Source organism: Anabas testudineus, chromosome 22 (genome assembly GCF_900324465.2).
Source record: "Anabas testudineus chromosome 22, fAnaTes1.2, whole genome shotgun sequence".
In the NCBI taxonomy this organism is placed as follows: Eukaryota; Metazoa; Chordata; class Actinopteri; order Anabantiformes; family Anabantidae; genus Anabas; species Anabas testudineus.
In genome coordinates, this window is record NC_046630.1 from 20,125,981 (window position 1) to 20,146,811 (window position 20,831).

General features: G+C 38.9%; 2 protein-coding genes across 4 annotated transcripts; one reads left to right on the top strand and one right to left on the bottom strand.

Annotated features, from left to right (window-relative positions):
- Positions 1-4,386: 4,386 nt before the first annotated feature.
- On the top strand, positions 4,387-12,715 carry pdzph1 (PDZ and pleckstrin homology domains 1). Its single transcript, XM_026339148.1, has 11 exons — positions 4,387-6,471; positions 6,562-6,723; positions 7,803-7,964; positions 8,192-8,293; positions 8,895-9,005; positions 9,193-9,371; positions 9,472-9,629; positions 9,945-9,987; positions 10,153-10,339; positions 11,598-11,733; positions 11,979-12,715. The coding sequence occupies exons 1-11, from the start codon at positions 6,153-6,155 to the stop codon at positions 12,076-12,078; spliced, it is 1,659 nt and encodes a 552-aa protein (XP_026194933.1). The 5' UTR covers positions 4,387-6,152; the 3' UTR covers positions 12,079-12,715.
- Positions 12,716-13,110: 395 nt separating this feature from the next.
- Positions 13,111-20,828, bottom strand: macir (macrophage immunometabolism regulator). Of its 3 annotated transcripts, none has more exons than XR_003297435.1 (3): positions 20,624-20,732; positions 15,974-17,423; positions 13,111-14,552 (listed from the first exon to the last, which is right to left on the bottom strand). XR_003297435.1 is itself a non-coding variant. In XM_026340126.1 (3 exons), exon 3 carries the CDS (start codon positions 17,414-17,416, stop codon positions 16,763-16,765), a length of 654 nt encoding a protein of 217 aa, XP_026195911.1. In that variant the 5' UTR covers positions 17,417-17,423; positions 18,952-19,010; positions 20,624-20,828; the 3' UTR covers positions 13,111-16,762. The 3 variants fall into 3 exon arrangements, 2 of the variants coding, with proteins under 2 accessions (XP_026195911.1, XP_026195910.1); XM_026340126.1 differs by adding an exon at positions 18,952-19,010 and having other exon boundaries at positions 13,111-17,423; positions 20,624-20,828; XM_026340125.1 differs by having other exon boundaries at positions 13,111-17,423.
- Positions 20,829-20,831: the final 3 nt, after the last annotated feature.

The following is a 20,831-nucleotide window of genomic DNA, read 5'->3' on the forward strand; positions in this document are numbered from 1 at the left end:
GTGGGGTCAGGCCAGCCAGGCAGGTGAGTTGAGCTTGTGACATCACACTGTGAAGTGTGTTTATCAGAAGCAACCTTTAGAGTTCTCATTAAAAAAAAAAAAAAACACTTAGTTGAAAATAGTACAGACAAAACAAACAAGAAAAATGTTTTAAAATAATTTGATAAATATTTGTTAATTATGAATCTATTGCCAGGAACATCTTTCAAAAAAAGTTGGGACACAGGCAACAAAAGACTGTAAAAGTTGCGTAATGCTAAAGAAAACACCTGGTGGAACAAGACAGTGTCATGATTGGGATGATCTTTATATACCCAGAGAGTCTGAGTGTTTCTCAAGTACAGAAATAAAGGACTGTGGTTAAATAGTCCAACAGCTTGTGCTTCTTAATATAACATTGCAACTATTTGGAGGATTTCATCAACTATGGTTCATAATGGAAACTCTGATAAGCCACAACCTCAGTCTGTGTAGTGGCCCCTGCAGAAATAGTTACGTGTAGACCCCCAATGGTGACAGCAGGGCTCCCTGTTTGACTCAGGAGGCACAGAGTCACTACTGCACTTTTTCTGTGATGTGGATGAGAACGTTTGCAGTGATGCTTGGTGGGATGCTGAGAGCTACCAAGTAGACACTGTGTGCCTCAATGGAAGTAACCTTTCCAAGGGTCACCCAAAAGTAGAAAGAAACTGCTTTATTTTGTATTCTACTAATTTATTTGTTCAACCTGCTGCTGATGCAGCGAAGTATGTGGATTCACTAAACTCTGGTGTTATTCAGCTGGCAGCTTCTCATGTTCTGCTTAAAACCAACCATTTTTACACCAGCAGCTTGGTCTTCTTGAAAATTTTGGCTTGTGTAGAGTAGATCCTGAAAAGTAGTTGTGTGGGATCGAGCTGTTATTTCAATGTGTCAGATTCACATTTACTGTAGAATCAAATCAGACTCAGTCTGATATCAAAGGCTGAAGGATTCTGATCAGGATCAGAACCAGAATCACTAGATCAAGAACACATTTAGACAGACAGGTACAGCATCTATGGAGCTGGGACTGCCCCCCTTTGCCAGTGGAACAGTATGGCCACTGAATAACAAGGTGCACACTGGTATCACCAATGGCTTATGAGATTAAACGTAATAAGCAGCTTTACGGTGAGAATAGAAACAATAAGAAGTAGAGCAGTCTGAAACGTCCAGACAATGTGGGCAGCGTGGAGAAGCAGCAGCGGCTCGAACACAGAGTTCTTCCCTGCCTGTCTTTCTCATATCTGACACTTCTATCGAGCACCCATCAGGACTTGTCACCAAAAGGTAAGACAGGTTTCTATAGATTTATAAATGGTCTGATGAATGTGACACCTGAGGTTTAGGATTTATAACATTGTAGTAACACAGTAGCTTGCTGACTCTATTCTTTGTCTATAACTTCTTTACAGCTTGTTTATTTGTATTAAGAATGAAATAAGTGCAATGAGAACATTTGTGATTTGAAAATCATCCGTTTTACAGGAGTTTCACATTCAATTGTATGAATTTAATGTAAGTTGAATGAATTGAATGTACTGTAAATATTCTACATGTCGCAACTATTTGACTTTAAGGTATTCAATTCAGTTCGTTCTAATTATATCTGTGTTCATTCAGACAGAATGAATGACCTCTGAACAGCTGCTTAATCTGTTTGCTCAGCTGGCAGGAGCCACAGACGTGTCAGTGCATTCATTTTAGTTTTAATGGATCTGATCAACAATTATTGTGTAGTTATTTGGACGTTATATATTTCAGTATCTATAATACTGAATTCCTTGTTGATCAATGTTGTGGAAAGTAATCATGAAAATTCAGGTGTCATTGTACCAGCATAAGTGGAATTAAGTGAATAAGTGAGTTTACAATACATTCCTCGTCCCCATAGTGATACATTTCCATGTGCGCCAAAGTTTAGTTTTCGAAAATGTCACGTGCAGGTAACAGCCCTCTTGATTTCCTTTGACCTGTCTTGCAGTGCATGTGAGGCTGTGGCAGATTTAAGAATGAGCAAGAGGGGGCGGAGGAGAAACAGCAAGAGGAGGAAGAGCTCCAGCAGCAGTAAACGTGAGTTGCAGCTTTAGGCAGGGGGGGTGGGGGGGTGGGGAGGTTTGCAGTGAGCTTAATCAGGTGCTTAAGTGAGTCACATTTTTCTCACACCTGCACACAGTCTGCCAGTGTGTGAACATGTAGTATGTTGGACTCACCACTGCTGCATCTAATAAAAAAACAATTGCAGTGTATTCTACAGTTAATCTTCGCTCAGTGGATGTAGAAAATCCATATTTATCTGATTTATCAGCGGGAAAACAAGTACACTCCCCACAAAGTACACTCAAAAAAAATGAAACAATGACTTTAATTAATTTTTTACAATAGGTTTCACAAAATCGTATTCATTTAGTTGAAAGCAAATCATAAGCTTCTCTAATTTACAAATTTAGTATTACAATAACATGACTTTTGTTAATTAAACTGAGTTCTAATGAATAGAAGTTGGTGCTGGTACACATTGGTATGTGTTTTAATGTGTTAGCGCTTGTTTAATAAAAGCCTTTTTACTTTTAAATATCTATTTGAATAGATTCTGTAAATTTGATTCCCTGTGAGAATAGAGAATTTTCCCCTCCATGACAACCTATGTGGGACCACAAACAACGGTCAATGTTTGTTGCAGAATGGTGTAAGTTCAGTTAATAATTTAGCCTGTTTTACTACAAATTCAACATCTGACTCAATAAAGAAATGATACTGGAATGTATCAGGATAGCATAACTGCTTATTTCAAAAGGTTGTTCGTAAGCATCTGTACCTCAGTCATTAGTTGTGCAGCCACCTACAGAAAGAGCTTCTAAAGCAATTTGATGAGGGCTCTCAGTTCCTGAGGGGAACTGATCTCCAGTGCATATGTTAAAGCCAGTAGACGTGCACGTGGACAGGCGATGGCTTTCAAGTCACTAAGCACATCAACACTTTTGATTACTAGTCCAACAATGTGTAGATTGGTGGCATCACCTCCTCAAAACTGCACACACCAAGGACAGAGCCGCTGTGCCATCTCGATTATTGATTAAATGAACAGAATAACGATGTTCTGGGTGATACTATTATATTTTAGGAACATGATAATTAATGTGTGAGCAAAATACTAACATGCTCACAATCATATTACTGTTTAACTTTTGAATGTTATCATGCTAACATTTGTTAAAACAAATTATGCTTATAGTACTGTTAATGCTGATGGGAATGTCTTTAGCCTGACTATGGAACAGAACATCAAAGTTACAGGAAAATGTGGCTGGATAGCCATTACATTTCAATCAATACACAAACCTACCATTAACTAATAAATAATAAACCAATACTTGTACACTTTATAATATCTGCACAAATCATGTACTTAACTAAAGTTTAACTAACGTTGAATGATGTCATGAATCAGTGTAGGATGTGTCGTGCATCCCTGTTGCTTACCATTAACAAATGATCAAGTCACTCTGGCCTTATGTGATCAGTAAATAGTCACTATCATCATTGCTGTTATTATTGAGGTTACACAAATATTAATTTCAGACCTATCCAGTGCATGAGCCTCTTCATACTGTACGCAGAGCCTGTGGATAGATGTGTGAGTTGTGACTTGGTCATTTATTAATGGTGAGCAATATAATTAATGACACGTCTCACATTAAATCAATGGTTAAATTATGACGTGTGAAATAAATGTTTGTTTGTTTTTTTTTATCTCTTCCAACTCAGAAAATGTAAAAGTTCTGACCTCATCTTGTCCACCAAAATGAATTGAATGTCCATTTACAATGTGCATGCCCAGTTGCTCTTCTTCAGGAGCTTCATTACTGTCACCTTCTGGATACAAACAGTATTTCATTAGTCTAATTCACTTGACTTTAATGGTTTGAGGGCCAGTCTACACGGTATGTGTCTGTAGAGATAAAATTACACATATTTACGTGGACTTTATCAGAAAAAAAGTATTATATTCAAAAAACATGTTACTTTTGAATGAACTGAAAATAAAATATGAATATAAAGTGCACATACTCCCTAGTTCTTCTTCTTTTTTTTTTTTTTTTTGTACTCTCATTTTGTTCCATATTGAAAGGAATTTGCAGTGTTTCAGTTTCCCTTTGTATTTCTAAGGAATAACTGGTATAATTAAAATAAGGTTCGTTGTTTTTCCCTTTCAGAAAGTGTCTCACCATTTATCTTTCAAAAGCAGAACAAAAGTAATAGTGTCAGCTACAAAGATGATTTGGTTGAAAAGGGAGAAAGTGACTCTCATCGAAAGGAGAATGTTCTGTCAGGATCTGAAGATGAGGAAAAGTACAACAATTCTCCACCCAAGGAGAAAAGATTTAAACAAGATTATCATATCAATTTATTTCCAAACCAAAGGAGTATTTATACCAAAATGACAGAGGACAAAGAAAATGGGGTAAAGACAGTAACGTCGGTGTCTGTCAGTGATATGGAAGATTCCCACCCAAAGATCATGTTCCAGCAGTTGCACGAACCCTTGTCTGAAAATCAGTCTCACTCACCAACACCAGTTACTAACATCATGAAAATTAACTGCACCAGCTCCAATATGCAGGTTGAAATTCAAGAAATTCTCCATGTTAATACTTCTAGAAGCAAAACCACTTTAGTTTTCATTAATGAAAAAGGCGACAGCGCTGAGACGTTCTTGAAGAGCAAAAATGAGAAGACGTGGATGCCAAACAACGACCAGCCATCCCATAAAGAGAGCAGTCACAATGGAAATCAAAGCACAAGTTACACATTCACCTTTGGAAGCGTGAGTGAACAAACAGAGATCCATAGCCCAGGGAAAATATGGGAGACTCCAAACTACTGTAATTGCTGCTGTGATCCCAAACAACAAATACCAGTAGACTTTACATTGGCAAGTCACCCAACTAGCCCACCAGTGCTCTTTAATATCCAGCCTCAAGCCAAAAGAAAACATATTCACCAAAGCTTTAGCGATCAGTCCTGGGACATTCCCCCACCCCTAGAGTTTGCAGACAGTAAATGCACCAGTTTAGAAGACTTAACACTTGACCTGGCTTCCTGCAGGATTGGTACTTGTGGTGCAGCTGACAAACAGCAAGGGAAACTCTACCTGACACCTGACATAACCTGTAAGCAAGAACCCATGGAGGAAGAAGAGGAAAGGGTGGAACGGGCACCTTCTTTTGATCAGTTATCAGAATCTGACAACTATGAGCCCATGTTCATGAGAGCCTCCTTGTCAACAAACAGGTCCAGCTTCACCAAAGATTTCATCAACTGTCAAAAGAGAAAGTCCTGGATTAGAAACAACAGCATCGCCACTGTAGAGCACAGAGCATGTCCCTTACCAAAGAAAAGACGGCAAACATTTCCTGGGATGTCAGAGGCTCTGGGATTGATGCAAGAGGATGTTCTGGTGTCCTGTGGTCAGTCCTTTTCTTCTTTGATCATGTGCTCGCTTCATCTCCAAGCTGAGAGATCGCAAATGACTCTCCAGAGCACTGAAGGATTTCCTGCCTTTGGAAAAGGAAATGATAACTCCTCCCAAACCAAGGACAGTTCCAAACCTGTGTCAGAAATCCTAAGCAGCCATAATGGAAATCAGTCACTGCTGAGTCCGTTCTATATGACCAGCTCTGAAGATAATCCTGATGATGTGTTCACTGTCAATCAACAATATCGACAAATCAGCGTCACATACCATCATCAAGATGTCAGGCAGCAGGACAAAGACTTAAACTTGAGTCTTTCTAAGGACATGGAAAGTTTAGACACTGATGACTGTGAATATAAAGTTGATCAAAGTGAAATAGCAGACAGCGGATTTGACCAAGAGATGGGGGACATAGACTTTCACAGTCCAGAGCCCCTTACAGAGGAGCTCAGCCGAAGAGCCCTTGCTATACAAATCATCCCTCCATCCTGCAGTGGCTCAGAAGAACAAATACTCCAGAGTCACCCTGTTATATTATTCAAGGACAAAATGGTTGAAAATGCCAGGCAAGACGCTTCTGTCCCAGTTTCACCCAAACACAGGAAGTCCTCCGTAAGGACAATAACTGTTGGTGCACATCGAGGAAAGATTCATGCAGATAGACCCACTGGAAAAACACACAACTAGCACAGAAGACCACCACTTGACCCCTAATCATGACTTAAGTTTTCATTCATTAAACACAAATGAGGTTATAGAGGAGATTAAACCTGAAGGGAACACCAACCATTCCCTACCACTGATGATTGAGAAGAGAAACAGACTGCATGTGGACACAGAAGGAAGCAGTACAGAGGGCTCAGACAAAGCTGCCATCACTGCATCCTGTCCTTCCAAAGTTCCCACAGATCCTGGAAACCAGGCAAAGGACAAGCTCAGAAAAACGGCCAATAAACAGATTGTATCTAGAAGTAAGTTCCAGCAATGTTTGTGTATTCAAATAAATCATTAGTTAGGGTGTATACTGTATGTGTATAAAACTGACCTGTTGTTGTTTCCAGCTTCCTCAGAGGCCAAAGAGCATCTGAAACCTGTGGTTCATAAAGACCCAGACAGCAGTGGCTCTGACCACTGGGCCAGGAGGCGAAAGCTCTTCAAGGAGACAAAGCAGTGGAGCTCGGCTGGAGGAAGCTCAGTGACTAGTGACATCACAGAGGAATCCGGTAACTTAACTGAACTAAGTCGATGAAGATGTATCCAAATAATCACTGCTGTAGTTGTTAAACTGACCAAATATCTCAATGGGAAAAGTCGGGAAATGTAACTTTATACATTCAAGATTCATTCAAGAGCAGAGCATCTTTCTTTCATACAAGTTGACATATGCAAAGTAGTTCCAAACAAATGTAACTAGCGAACTGTAAATGTCAACTATCTCTGAAAATCACTTACTAATTAAAATCAGTGTGGCTCGTTGTATTCAGTATAGTAAAACAGAACTATGACCTCAAACATGATCAGATTTCCAAGTCCTAAAACTTGACAAAGGAGCCAAATTAAACAAATGAGACAAAAACATTATACTGATTCATTTCTTATGTAAAATATGTGTGTGGCATACAGAATTTGAAGCATGCCTTTAACTGGTGTGACCCCCTTTGATGTTCTGCTTGGTAGAACGACTTTCAAGGATGTTTGTCTTGTCCTTCTGTTAAACCTCAGTTCAAAACAGATACCTTTTTCTTTAGAGTTTGCTTTTACAACTCAAACATCATAGCTCCATCAACTCATCCTGACAAATCATGGCACAGCCACCACCATGGTTTACAGATGGATTCAGGTTCCTTGGGCATCAACAAACATGATGCTCATTCAATCCAAAAGGTTCTACTTCAGCCTCATCTGTCCACAAAACAATCTCCCAGCAGCCTTCTGGTTTATTCACCTGGTGATCTGTAGACAAGTGTGTAGTAGAAAGGAAAGTGTGGACAAGCAGAAATGCTCTTTTTTGAGTAGTGGTTTCCTCCGCATAAGGCAGAAGCACTCATTAAAACATTTTTATTTCCTTTTCAAATTCATTGGTGATCTTGGAGGTTCACATCCTTTTGCCAAACATCATCATTTTCCACAATAAATAAATTAAAAAGTGCATTTCACACTTGCTTAGTTGAGTTTTTCTCTGTCTAGTTTTAAGACTTCTGATTTTTGCAGTAATAGAGAAACTTCTAAACGGTTCACAGAATTTCAGGCACCAGTGTTGTGTATCATGTATTGAGAAGTACTCTCCTGTATTTTTTTCTAGTATCAGAAGACACTCGCTCTTTGGACATGACAATTCGAGACAATGAGGATAAAGGCTTTTATACAGAGACTTTCCACTCGTCAGCATGGATTTACCAAGGAAATGATGTGGGCTCAGGGGCCATTCCTCCCAGCCTCAACACAAGATCTCGAGTTGTCTCAAGTAAGCAGGAGATTTTGTGATTTCACAAGAAAACTGATTTGATTCTGCTTATGGTCTCCAGGGATATTCATTAAGGTTTGATTTACTATTATTAGGTTCTTTACTATTGCAAATAAACACATGACAAGAACTGGTTTACACAATGTAGAGATGAGACTGTAGACTGAAATACTGAAATAAGCAAATGAATACATGACACTGAATTGAACTGTCTCCTTCTCTCGCAGTTCGTGAGAGGACTGTCAAGATCAGCAAAGGCACAGGAGAGTATCCTTGGGGCTTTCGGATCCAGTTTTCTAAACCTATTGTGGTTACAGAGGTTGACACAAGTAAGAGAATTTCCTATTTGCAATGTTGTGTCTCCTAGTCGTCTAGGTCTGTCTGCTTGTGTAGTGGAGCTAGATGTAGTTTCCCAACTGAGAGGTTTGGTTTTTCTCCTTTCCAGGTTACAGGTTAGACTGCTCAGAAATTAGAAACGACAATAAGTCATTATTAGAAATTCGATTTTTACAGTTTCTCTCCATTTGCACTGAATTGCATTTTAGCAACCCTCTATAGAAACAAATGTAGCAATGCAATAATCCTAACTTGTATATACCACTGGCAAGAAGAAGTATGTGAACCTATTGCATTCATTTGTCATAAAATGGGATCTGATCTTCATCTAAGTTAAGAATATTAACAAATATAATGTACCTAAAATAATAACACAAAAAATTCAGATCTTTTATGTCTTTATTGAGAACAACCTCATAGTGCTAGTGGAAAATGGTGGTTGAGTGTCAGGACCTCTGGAGCCTTGTTGTCACTGTGAAGTTATCAGGCAGCCAGATAAGACTGTGTTTTCACTAAGGACATTTATTTATTAACCTTAATGTCTTTGTGATTCTGTAAGTCTGTAAGCTAAATGTTTCCTCTCTGTGGATTCAGACGGGGCTGCTGAGGAAGCAGGATTGATGGTGGGAGACTATGTCCTGGCTGTCAATGGAACTGATGTCACCAGCATCCCTCATTCTGAGGCTGCCACTTTGGCCAGACAAGGTATGTTGTTTCCACACACGGCGATGTGCCTCAAAGCACAAAACACTAGAATGTTTGGTTGAGTTCAGGAACACACAGCAGTCATTTGAGGTGACCCGTCTGCTGAAAGACTTTTACTTATGATTCAAATAGGGTTTTTGACGATTTGCTATATAAAATATAAAATTTAATCAGTGTATTGTTGCAGGTCCAGATGTTTTAACATTAACCATTGGTTCAGACATTGCTCGTTGTCCTAACACCCCGTGGCCATCATGTCGTGGTTACCTCCACAAGCGTACCCAGTCTGGTCTGATCAAAGGCTGGAGGAAAAGGTGGTTTGTACTCACACATGACTGCTGCTTGTACTACTACAGGCACAAACGGGTAAGCAGGGAGCCATCAGTCTCAATGTGAGATCTAGTTTCTGAAGTCACACAAATGATTAAACAGTTGTCTTTCTGACATCATTTCGTGATCTTTACAGGATGAAGGCAAGAGGCGAGCTTTGTCAGCAGTGAAGCTGGAGGGGGCTGAGGTGGGGCAGGATACTTCCCTGGGAAAACCTTTCGTATTCAAGTGCCGCCCTCAGTCTGGTAGTCGAGTGTACTTCTTCTGTGCTACTTCCAACCAGGAGATGAAAAGGTGCAGTACAGCAAACTGAATATCTTCGGGCTTTGGATGTTAGTTGGACAAAATAAGACATGTGAAGAAGTCATATGTTCATTCATTCATTCATTTTGACATTTTTCACTTTGTTGATGTTTAATTAAGAAAATAGTAAATTGATTCATTGAGAATATTAGTGACACAATGCTCAAGAAAATTATTGTTAGTTGCAGAATAAGTAGCATGAGTATATGTATCTATTTTAAGTGTATTTCAAATTTGGTTTCATTCAATTAGAAACAAATATAACAAGAATCTTTTTATGCTAAGCTGTAATCTTTGTGACTGTAGGTGGCTGGAAGCTATGGAGAAAGCTATTCATCCTATCACACAGGTAATGTCAATATCTGCCAGAAATCAAATGGCCTTATGTATAATCAAATGAAGAAATACATGCTGATTGTATGAGAATGAAAGTGTTCAGCTCACACTGGCTTATCACCTGTCATATTTAGCACTCAGGCAAACACTAATCTCCGCAATAACTGTGGTGTTTTAGAACCACGTGTGGGTGGATGTGACCAGACACAACTCTAATCTGCCCCCGCTGGCTGTGAAAAACCCAGAGTGTCTTGGATTGCTTCATAAAATGGATAAAAACAAGGACATGTGGATACAGCACTATTGCATTCTGAAGGATGGTTGCCTCTACTTGTACAGCGGTATCCGTGCAACTCATGCACACGGTATGTGTCATTTTTCACTAACAGTCACTTTACCGTTTTCCTGCCCTTTGATTTGACCTGTATTTAATCTGTACAGCATGTATTTAGCTCCCTGATTGAAAAAAGTGAGGCATTAAAACTTCAGCAAAACAAAAAAAACAGTTAAATTAAAATAAAATTTAAAAAAACTATGTAAACCTTTTTTGGAATTTCATAGTTTTCTGCATTATTTGTCATAAAATGTGATCTGATTTTCTGACAAATATAATGTGCCTAAAGTAATAACACAAAATAAATGCTGATCTTTCATGTCGTTATTGAGAATAATCATAAAAACCTCACAGTGCGAGTAGAGAAAGTATGTGTAGTTTGAAGGTGTCAAAAACCAATCAAATTGTAAGAGTACGTGCTTATGTGAGCCATGCCTCGCTAAAAGGAATATCTACGATCAAAAGTTGTTGATTTACATAAAGCTGGAAAGAGTTACAAAGTGATGTCAAAGATGAGTCTATAGTACATTAAACACTGAATAAGCATGGTGTCTATGGCAGAGAGAGCCACATACATGAGACCAGAAAGATCAGAATTTTTTTTTGTGTTATTATCTTAGGCACATTATATTTGTTAATACTCTTGACCTAGATGAAGATCAGATCACATTGTATGAAAAAATAATGCAGACAACCATGAAATTCCAAAAGGTTCACATGATGGCTTAATGATAATGCAGTATGTATAAAAATATTATATAAAATGTCCTGTTCATTATGGATGACCCTGGTGGCCCTCTTATTGAATGGAGTATGAAAATATTGTGAATCACAGTGATGAAATTAAGTCATTATTCAAGTTCTGCAATTTTAAGGTGCTTGAGTATTTCAGTGTTATTTTAGTTTTACTGCTAGTGCTACAATTCAGGGTTTATTGCACCGTTTACTTCACTAAAGTTATTTGAAAGTTTTACTTTGCAAGTGCAGATTGTTAATGCAAAATATATTTAGCTAATAAGTTAGTATGAATTAACTACCTGGCTGCAAATATAATGGTTAAAATGAACAATTTGTAATGTTTACATATTTATACATCTACAGTTAGTTGATAACTAGTTATTTTTCAAATTCAGATAAAAATACAGAATAATCATAAGACATTATGGATCCCTGTTGTGACTTTATGACCGAACTTCCATAATAATGAGATTGGTGAAGTAAATGCTAAAACTGCTGATAATTAAGATATATAGTGACCAGAACATCTTTGTCATCATCGGTGTTCTCAGGTGGTATCTACCTTCAAGGGTACATAGTGCGAGAGCAGCCCTTTGGATCCAAGAAATCCACCATTGAGCTGAAACCTCCATGTGATGAGTTCAAGACTTTCTACCTCTGTGCTGAAAATCCTAACGAGAACAAGCGGTAAGGACATGACTGTGATCTCCATTTCTAAAATCAACATATATTTTTAAAAACCTGAGAGCAATCCCAGTCCAGTCAGGCTTTCAACCGAGCCTGGACAATAGGCCACTTCATGTCTAGGACACAGGGATTTCCCACTGTACAATACCAGTAGCTACTGTATGTTAAACGTTCAAGCTTCTGAGGAGGAAGAGGTGAGTGAGAAGCCGATCTTGTGATTCTGATGTTCCGCGTGTTTTTTACAGATGGATTGTAGCTATGAAAGCTTCAATAAAAAAGTGGCTGCCTTTACACCAGGCCCTTCAGGACTACATGAATCGACCGCATGAAGAGACCAGAATGTGAGACGCTTTTGTGGACAGCTCCAGCTGGTTACTGCTATTTTCTGTTTAAGAGGATCATTTCACTCAGGAGACTTAGGAATAAGGAAAACACGTCTTTACATAATAAGATAATCATTTCAGTTTTCCTACATTCTTCTCCGTTGCCTTTTGTCAAACAATTTTCAACTTTCAGTTGTAGTTTTTTCATCTTGTTCTTGTTGTTTCTTTGTGCATTGTTACATTTTCTGTTCATTTGTCATTAAATGCATTTCTAATTTCCTTTTTAAACACATGTATATCTACCTATGATCCTTAGATCAAAGATAATTTACAATAGTGTCTTCTTTTTCTACATTTTGTTTATGTAAAATTAATCTTCACCATCTCTATATTCCTCTGTCCACAACACTTGGGAGCACTTTACTGTAGCAGTCGTTGATCTTTGTAAAGCAACTTGCGTGTTTTATGAATTTCCAAAATCTTTGAGAGGTTTCAGTTTGTAATATGAAATTCTGACATAAGCTTTTATACTTCTACAGCAGTACTTTACTGTGTTTTGCTGCTGCTTTGTAAAGATAGTTTTAGAATAAAAATGTGCTGTTGTGCTTTTGACACTGCTCTTACTCACATAAATGTGTTAGTCAAAATAAATTCTATAATCAAATGCTATTCCGAGTCTTTTTAGTGTTAACTTGACACTTTAGTGTCAAACATGCTCGCATTTCTAAGAGCAAATCAGAAGCTGAGATAACTGAGAAAACCTTTTAGGGCTTTTAACTTTCAGCATTTGGTGCTTTAGTGATTTCTGTCTGAGGGATGCAGGTTTCCTTTTGATAATCCCATATTTGAAATAAGCTTTAATAATAACTAACGGTCATTAGTTAACATTTTCTAGCTTAGAGAATCAATAGCAGTGCATAAGAGTCACAACACAAGTCTGCTCCTTAATTATTACAATCACAGAAATATAATAATGTCATTATTGTGGTTATCATCAATAACAGGGCAGCTGTGGCCATAATGCTGTTAAAAAAAGAAAAATGTAGCTGCTTTAATGAATTTATTGATAAACTGAAAAAATGTACTAAAATAAAGAATAAATAAAGTGAGTACATTTAAGTAAAATATTCACCCAACATGTCTACAAAGTTTATATTACAGTTACCTAAACCTGTCGTGATGCATTCACTTCCCCTGCTGCTCATTCAGATTTGAGTTATAAACCAAGGTGGTAATAGAGAGGCCTACTCATAATGTCGCCAACATATGTGTGAAGAATTTCAGTTATTTCAAGATACAGTACGAATATCAGGTCACCTTAAGACACAGATTTCATCCAGAAATAACAAATATAAGAAAATCTAAATAAAATGTGAATTAACATGCATTTCCATCCATACTGTTGTACCACTGGAGAGACGTTGGAGGGGCTCATTTTGCAATTAAAGCACTGAAGAATGTGAGATCGAATGATGCTAACAAAACACCATTAGTCAAAGTTTTACGGGAAACTTAATAAAAATGTGACATTTCTGTTTCTGATGTTTTCGTCTGCTGGAACTTTTCATCTCTCCAGTAAAGCTGTATGAAGTCAAATGATTAATTTACATCAGGATTCATTTGCAAAGTGTTCCCACTGCACATTGCACATTTTGCTTTTTCTTATCCTCCATTTGTTCTACCTCTGCCAAGTAGAAGAAAATATTTGTAAAATTTTTAATTTCTCTTCGTAGGCAAATTGAACAATTGGTGAATGTAAAAAACAGGTGGATGGAAATGCATTTACAGAATGTTCCTCCAGCTGGGCTCAGTATGGACAAAAGTCTTCTTATGCTTGTCAGAACAGAATTCCAAACTCAATCTCACATTCACATTATTCACACTGATTCAAATGTGAACAGCAGGTACTGTGTTTTAACATTTTCACATGTATATAAACTAAAAATAAAAAGATGATATAGTACATTTACATGTAGAATTAATATTTAAAGCCTCTATGTGTATTTGAACACTTCTCACTGTGGTGACTTGCAGGTCGTATCATTAAAAAAAAAAAAAAAAAAGACACTGTGGCACACAGTTATGCACACCGATACTAAACCTATGGCGCTATGAAAGTAACACACGCACTAGAGCAGTTTCATTCAGATTGTTTCATTTTCTACAACAGAACATTCTGAAAGATTTCATTATCACATAAAGATTTGACACGGAGACTTCAAATGCTGCAGGTTCATAAAAGGAAAATGTCTACTGGTGTTTCATTATTAGTGTAATAGAAAACACTGAGACAAAGAAATGACTGTTTCCTTTCAAGGCAGCACGACAAATTGTGCACAAACTCAAGGGGTGCACAGTATTGTAGTGCATACTGTGAACTGTGGTGCCACAACATCAAGGTGCACTGACTCCAGAGTCTGTAGTACATGTCCAACAGTGCAAAAATGTGCAGAGGATCTTCTGCAGTAGAGGCATTGGAAACACACCCATTACCAGCTGTAAGGGGAACACACACACATATTAAAAAGACATCCCACTGTGTGCCCATAATGTACAAAGAGATGCACCAATAACATTTTCTGAAGCCAACGTTTTCCAAGAAATATTTGCCAACAATAACCACTAAACAGATGAAATAGACTGAAATGATACTCCACTAAAATATGTCTTATATATATATATATGTCTGTGTTGATCTCCTTCTCTAGTGGAAAACACTGCAGGAATGGTTTCTTACCACAACGAAAATACTATGGAGTTCATCACCATACAAAACATGGTGGTTAAATCCCTTTAGTATTTTCTCTATTTCTACATAAAAGATGACCTGAAACCTAAGACTAAAGGAATCTAATTAAATGAATAACACAAATACTTTATTATGTAAAATTATATTTTCATGTGATTATCAAGTCATTTGAAGGAGAAATTGATCAACAGAGATCACTATAAGTGCAGGGATGTAATAGTCCAGGAAGTTACAGGCAACCACAGGGTCACGCCTAGGAAACTAAAGGCCTCTCTTAAAGTGGTTAATATCAGTGTTTATGAGTCCACCATCAGGAGAGCTCGGAACAACAATGGCACTTTGCCTTCTTTCCAAAAGGCTTCATCAGTTCTGACTTACTGACTGGAAAAGCATGCCTATAAACCCTGTTAGCACTTGATGGTCACCTGTTATTCTACCTGGCTTTCATGTGTGTAGAGGAATGTTCTGCACATGGGTGAGACTAAAATTGTACTTTTTGGCTTGAATAAGAACTGTTATATTAAGCGATAAATCAACACTAGATTATGGTGCAAGCCCTGATCCCATCTGTGAAATATAGTGGTGGCAGCATCATGATTAGGGTCTGTTTTCCTACCTCTAGACTAGGATGGATGAATGGATTGCTATGAATTCTGACCTGTACAAGCTAATTCAATCCAGCCATCCATTATTCTAACTGCTTTACCTGTTAAGGGTTGCAGGGGTGCTGAGCATATCCCAGCTGTCATTGGCTAGCAGGAAGTACAAGCAAATTCTAAAGGAAAATGTCAAGGTACAGTATCCATCGTGAACCAGAGCTCAACAGAAAGTGGATCTGGATCGTTGAGCAAGACAACAGCCCTAAACACACAAGTGATTTTACAAATGAATGATTTTATGTGAAGGATCAAGCTACTTTTTAACTTATCAAGATGACTGCTTGATATTTTTTTTTAGTTTATCTTAATAAAGTAAAAATAAAAGATATACCAATTGTACACAGAAAGATTTATTAGGTGTAATTTAATGTAATGTAATGATAATCTTATCCATATGGACTTTGAAAGGATTCCCTTTTGTGCAACTGATACACGAAGTTCAGCTGAAATTAAAATGGAGCCTCAGCAGTCTGAGTTAGACACACCAGAAAATGGATTCTCTCACCCACCTATTACAGTACAGCCACATTGGGAAGGGATTGTTCAGGAGCCTCCTAGTGCCTAGAGTATCTAAGGAGCCAACCAGAAAATCAAAAGGGACCTTTGGTGTGTGTCATTAAGTAAAAGCAAAAATGCCAGTAAAAATAGTTTAACGTACTAAAAAAGGAAGGGATGACTTTAGCAGCTGTATTTTTAACTACCCTTTAATAAGCAGACTTTGAATGGAGTGTTAATTTTTTTCCACATGTCTATCTTATAATAGACAAGAGGTACAGCAACATAGAAATTAGTTTGCAACATAATAAAAACATTACCTTGCTTATTCATATCCAGTGTCATAATAAGAAAAAAAAAAAAGTCATAAAGGTCCCACTAAAACAACTCCTTACAGGTAAGCAGTGACACTATTGTTGGCCTGATAGCAATGGTGCATTTTAAAGCTGATACAGTATGTGATATGTGCATTTATCAGCTATAAGCTGATATATCAGTGCGTCTCTGGCCCTGACTAGTACAAACGCAAAACACTGTCAATAAATAGATTCACCAGTTATTGCTAAGTTTAAATAATTCACATTTTTTAACCTCAACAGCCTCATTACAATGTGAGGACAAATTGAGGGATTTTCTTCATTATGTGTACAGTACACGGTAAAACCCCCAAGTAATAATATAACAAGATTATCAGTCTTCTTAAAGAACTGTTAATAATCTGAGTAAAAAGAAACCAAGCTGGAAATAGCACCTAAATCCCCAAGAGGGTGAAAGATGCCTACAAAAAGGCCTTTCATCATGCTTCAAGTCTTGTTCCTGGTAAAAATGCGCTCTCCTCGCAGGGTGAGGTGCTGCAGTTGGTACTGTAACACCTCTGTGTCTGATGACTCTCTGATGCTTATTTTGTCCAGATTAAGGTAGTCCAGGGATTTGGACTGTGCCCCCTTTCCTTTAAGAAGACATAGGGGTAATGGATCATGCAGACCTCTTCCAGGCTCCCCATGGCCCAGGGACCTCAGGGAGGTGTCACAAGAGCTCGGCATACGCCTCCGTCTCCGCCCATTGGCAGCAGGAATGTCGTAAGGTTGGTAATAGCGACTTTTGCCTTTGAAGATCCGTGAAGACCGATGGACACCCAAGTCTGCAGACTTTGAGACTGGACTTTGGGTGGAGCTGGGCACAGCCTCTGATACAGAACCCTTCTCTGGAGTGCCTTCTGACCATTTGTGGGCCAGCTTGAGCAGCTCCTCTCCAGTGGTGAAGCCCACGAGATAGTTGGAGTCCATGTGGAGGATTTGGTATCCTGCAACAGTACCTCTGATGGGTGAACACGGGGTGCTGGCACAGCGAGGTCTCTCTGCCTCTGGTTTCAATGTGGTTTTGATCTCAGCTGCAGGCAGAATGGAGACGTGAGCCCTGGAAACTCCACTGACGTCCATTTCCATCCTTCCAGACATATTTTGACTGATGAATAGCAAAGAAAGAAAAAACACAACTTAACTTACTTTTCTGTTTGGGAACATACAGTGCATTACAACAATACAGCAGCCATATACAGCCACATTCAGGGTCCATAAAAATCTTAATACGTCAGATCTAGTTACTCCTAATCTGTGAGACCTTTGGATCTATCAGTGAAAGGTGGACTTCTGCTGGAATCCTGATTTTGATCGTATCTGGAATATGCCATCAACATGGCACATGAAAAACTTGGTTATTTATATCATTACAGTATCTAGTTTTCTGCAAATATGTCTTCATTTCTCATTCTCTGCATGCCACGGTGCCCTGGTTTCCACCTTTTACTCCAGGCAGCATGCAGTATTCAGGTATCTCAGAACCAGGGTATGATCTTCAAACGTCCAAGAGTTAACTAATTTATTATGATTTTATAATTTATTATTATAAAATCATCAGGACATGATTAATTAATCAGGAGAAAACTTCCTACAATTTGGATATTTTAAGTTTTACCGTACAGATGATGTCACCTGGTTAGTTTCCACATATTGTTTTAAGGTTGGAGTCTTGGTCAAGGGGATCGTCTAGAACACCTTTAAATTAAGTCAGTGAAGGTGTATGACTGTGTCATGGTGTATTTTTCTTTTAAATTATTATAAATTTGATTGACTGATTTTGAAGATGATCAAAAGTCAAGACGTCTACCTTGACGTCTATCTTCAGCAGAGTTGTCAGTACGAGTTAGTTTGACACAGGAAGTACTTTGAAGCCTCTATCCAGTGAAATGGGAATTCCACTAATTCCTTGCATCATTTAAGTGCTGTGTGTTCTTAGATTGCATGTTATTGTCCATCATGGGTGAGTTTACATCCTAGCTCGATTTGTTTAGCATTCCAGAGTGGGGGAACTTCTGTGTGGTGTCGACAAAGCTAAGCTAACTTAAGTTAAGCTAAGCTAGCAGCTAGCCACTGCTCCCCTGTCCTCCACCATTACCCGTGTACAGACTCATCCCTCAATACTCAGCTCATGGCCTCGCCTAAAATGATAATCGCATTGCATTGATGTTTAATCACTGAAGACCCCTCTAACATTTGTATCCTCAGGCAAATACATTTATTTCCCAACTCCACCTCCATCTCCTGATGGAACCATCTTTTAGTTTGGGGCAGTTGGACAAAACACAATATCTAATGGTTGTTCCTGCTCTGTAAACCTCATCCACTGAAATTAATTTATGAAAATTTAAACATGACACAACTGTAGGGGCAGAAGAAGGATACTGTACACCTCACCTAAAACTACTGTCGCCACAAATGGAATCCCACTTCACCAGTGAACAACACTTTCTGCCAGGACAATTACTCCAAATGACAAAATCAAGGGATATCATACCAAAGTACACATAAAAATCTGCCTATATCTAGGTGATCCTACCCTCAAACTGCAACATGCTACATATGACAACCTGTGGTTGAGCTCCTTCGCACAATCTGTGCACTAGAATTGCAACAGTTAACGTGGACATACTCACATGATGTGATCTTGTCCATGTAGGAGATGATGTTGCTCTCCAACACTGTACTCTGTAGTCTATTGTAAACACACAGGAATGGTTTACACTTACTATATGTAATTGCAGTACTTTATGGATACTTCTGGGTGTTCATGGCCAGCCCTAAATAAATCTCTCAATTTCCTGATTGAACATGAAACTAAAATAAAACTACTGTCCTGCCACTTTCTGACAGAGTTCTGCAGAATATAGGGAAAAACACAGGCACATCTCTCAATGCATGGCAAAAGCCCCTTCTTTTGTTGACTCTTGTCTAGATATGCAAGTTGTTTTGCAAAGAAGAACATTTCCGCTGTGTGTTTCTCTGTGTCAGCGGCTGAAATGTTCCTCTGCTGCAGTGGTGACAGTCTTCTTGTCTTCAGCTTGGATGGAAGAAGAGGAGGAAAGGGGGAGGACGTGCTCCTGTGTAGTTGGACTGATGCTTAGTCACACTGGTTGGTGGACTTTTTTCGGGTGTGGTAGATTGTTACTAATCGGATCACACCACTAGGAGGAGCCCGAGAGGCCAGACTTTTATAAATTGCCTGTCAGGACCTAATGTGAGTTTCAGCAGATTGAATAAAAAGCCATTACATCACCTTTGAGTGTGTGCTGCAAGTTACTCTTTAGTCTCCATGTTTAGGCTGACAGCTGAAAGGGGGGAGCTGTTTTGTTATGGAACCTCTGTAGTGAATGAGGTGGTCATGGAAATATTAAACTACATGAAAAGCAGCATTTCACTGTCTTTGCTCAGGTACACAGGTGTGGTGTATTGGGAGGATGACAGTGAATTATTACTTACAAGCTTGTAGTTAGATGTTAACAAGACGCATAAATAAGACATGTGACACATCTATGATTCTATTTAACAACACAGTTAGTCTCCTGAGAGATTTAGGAGTAGTATATATCATAAGGATCAATCTTTGTTCCTATGCACAAATCGTGTGTGCGTGTTATCTTCTGGTAACACTCAGACATTAGTGCCTAATGTCCCTTTAAAAGAAGGGTTAGGTTAAACCGTATTTATGAACCAGGCGTTGTTGGATTTTGACGTTTTCTTTTATTACACTTGAACATCACACACCAAATGAAATTAATCATCATCTTGGAGCTGCGAAATTGGAGAGTGGTCGTTGATTTCACGTTATGAACCCATTCAATTCGACCAACTGTGTAATATCTGTTGTAACAGCTGTGATTATGATGATGAAATCCTATTGAGCAGCAGCAGTGTGAACGACATGGCGCGGACACATCGTGACACACGGAGCCGGTGGAAAAGGAGAAACCGAGAAAACCCTCCCGGTGCATTAGCACTGCAATAACAGGCCTCACACACACACACACACACACACAGCTCACTAACAGAGCCGTGACATCTACTGGAGCCTATGCAAGGCAGGGTAACGGCTAAAGGGATGGCTGTGCAACAAACGACGGGCCGGGTTCATCGTGTCCTCCGCCCGGGGACACAGCACTTATCACCGCTCATATCAAACCGCGACTGTCAGAGCTGAGGGACGAGACCGTGTGAAGGGACGGAGGAAGCTAACTCATCGCTGCTCTTAAATCCTCCTCATCTCACATCCCGTTGAATCTGTATCTCAATCTAAATCTGACAAATGAAAAAACAGAAAGACAGCCAAACCTGTAAGAGTGCGGAGGATTCGATGTAGAAGGGTCGCTGTGTGTGCGGTGCTCCCCGGCCTCCGCTCCGCTTCCTCACGCCTCGGTTCCGTCAACAGCAGCACAAGGAACACTTCCGGTCGGTGTTTCAGGGGGAAACACATTAACAATTACTATTCTCATTTGGCCTATTGTTCCGTCCCAATAACCCGGTTACACTTTGATCGAGT

Excerpts from the sequence above, each read along its gene's own strand:
- pdzph1 (XM_026339148.1), top strand. The coding sequence starts at position 6,153 with ATGCAGATAGACCCACTGGAAAAACACACAACTAGCACAGAAGACCAC. Across the intron at positions 6,724-7,802 it reads TGACATCACAGAGGAATCCG|TATCAGAAGACACTCGCTCT; the intron begins GTAACTTAACTG and ends ATTTTTTTCTAG. Across the intron at positions 9,006-9,192 it reads TGCCACTTTGGCCAGACAAG|GTCCAGATGTTTTAACATTA; the intron begins GTATGTTGTTTC and ends GTATTGTTGCAG.
- macir (XM_026340126.1), bottom strand. The coding sequence starts at position 17,416 with ATGTCTGGAAGGATGGAAATGGACGTCAGTGGAGTTTCCAGGGCTCAC.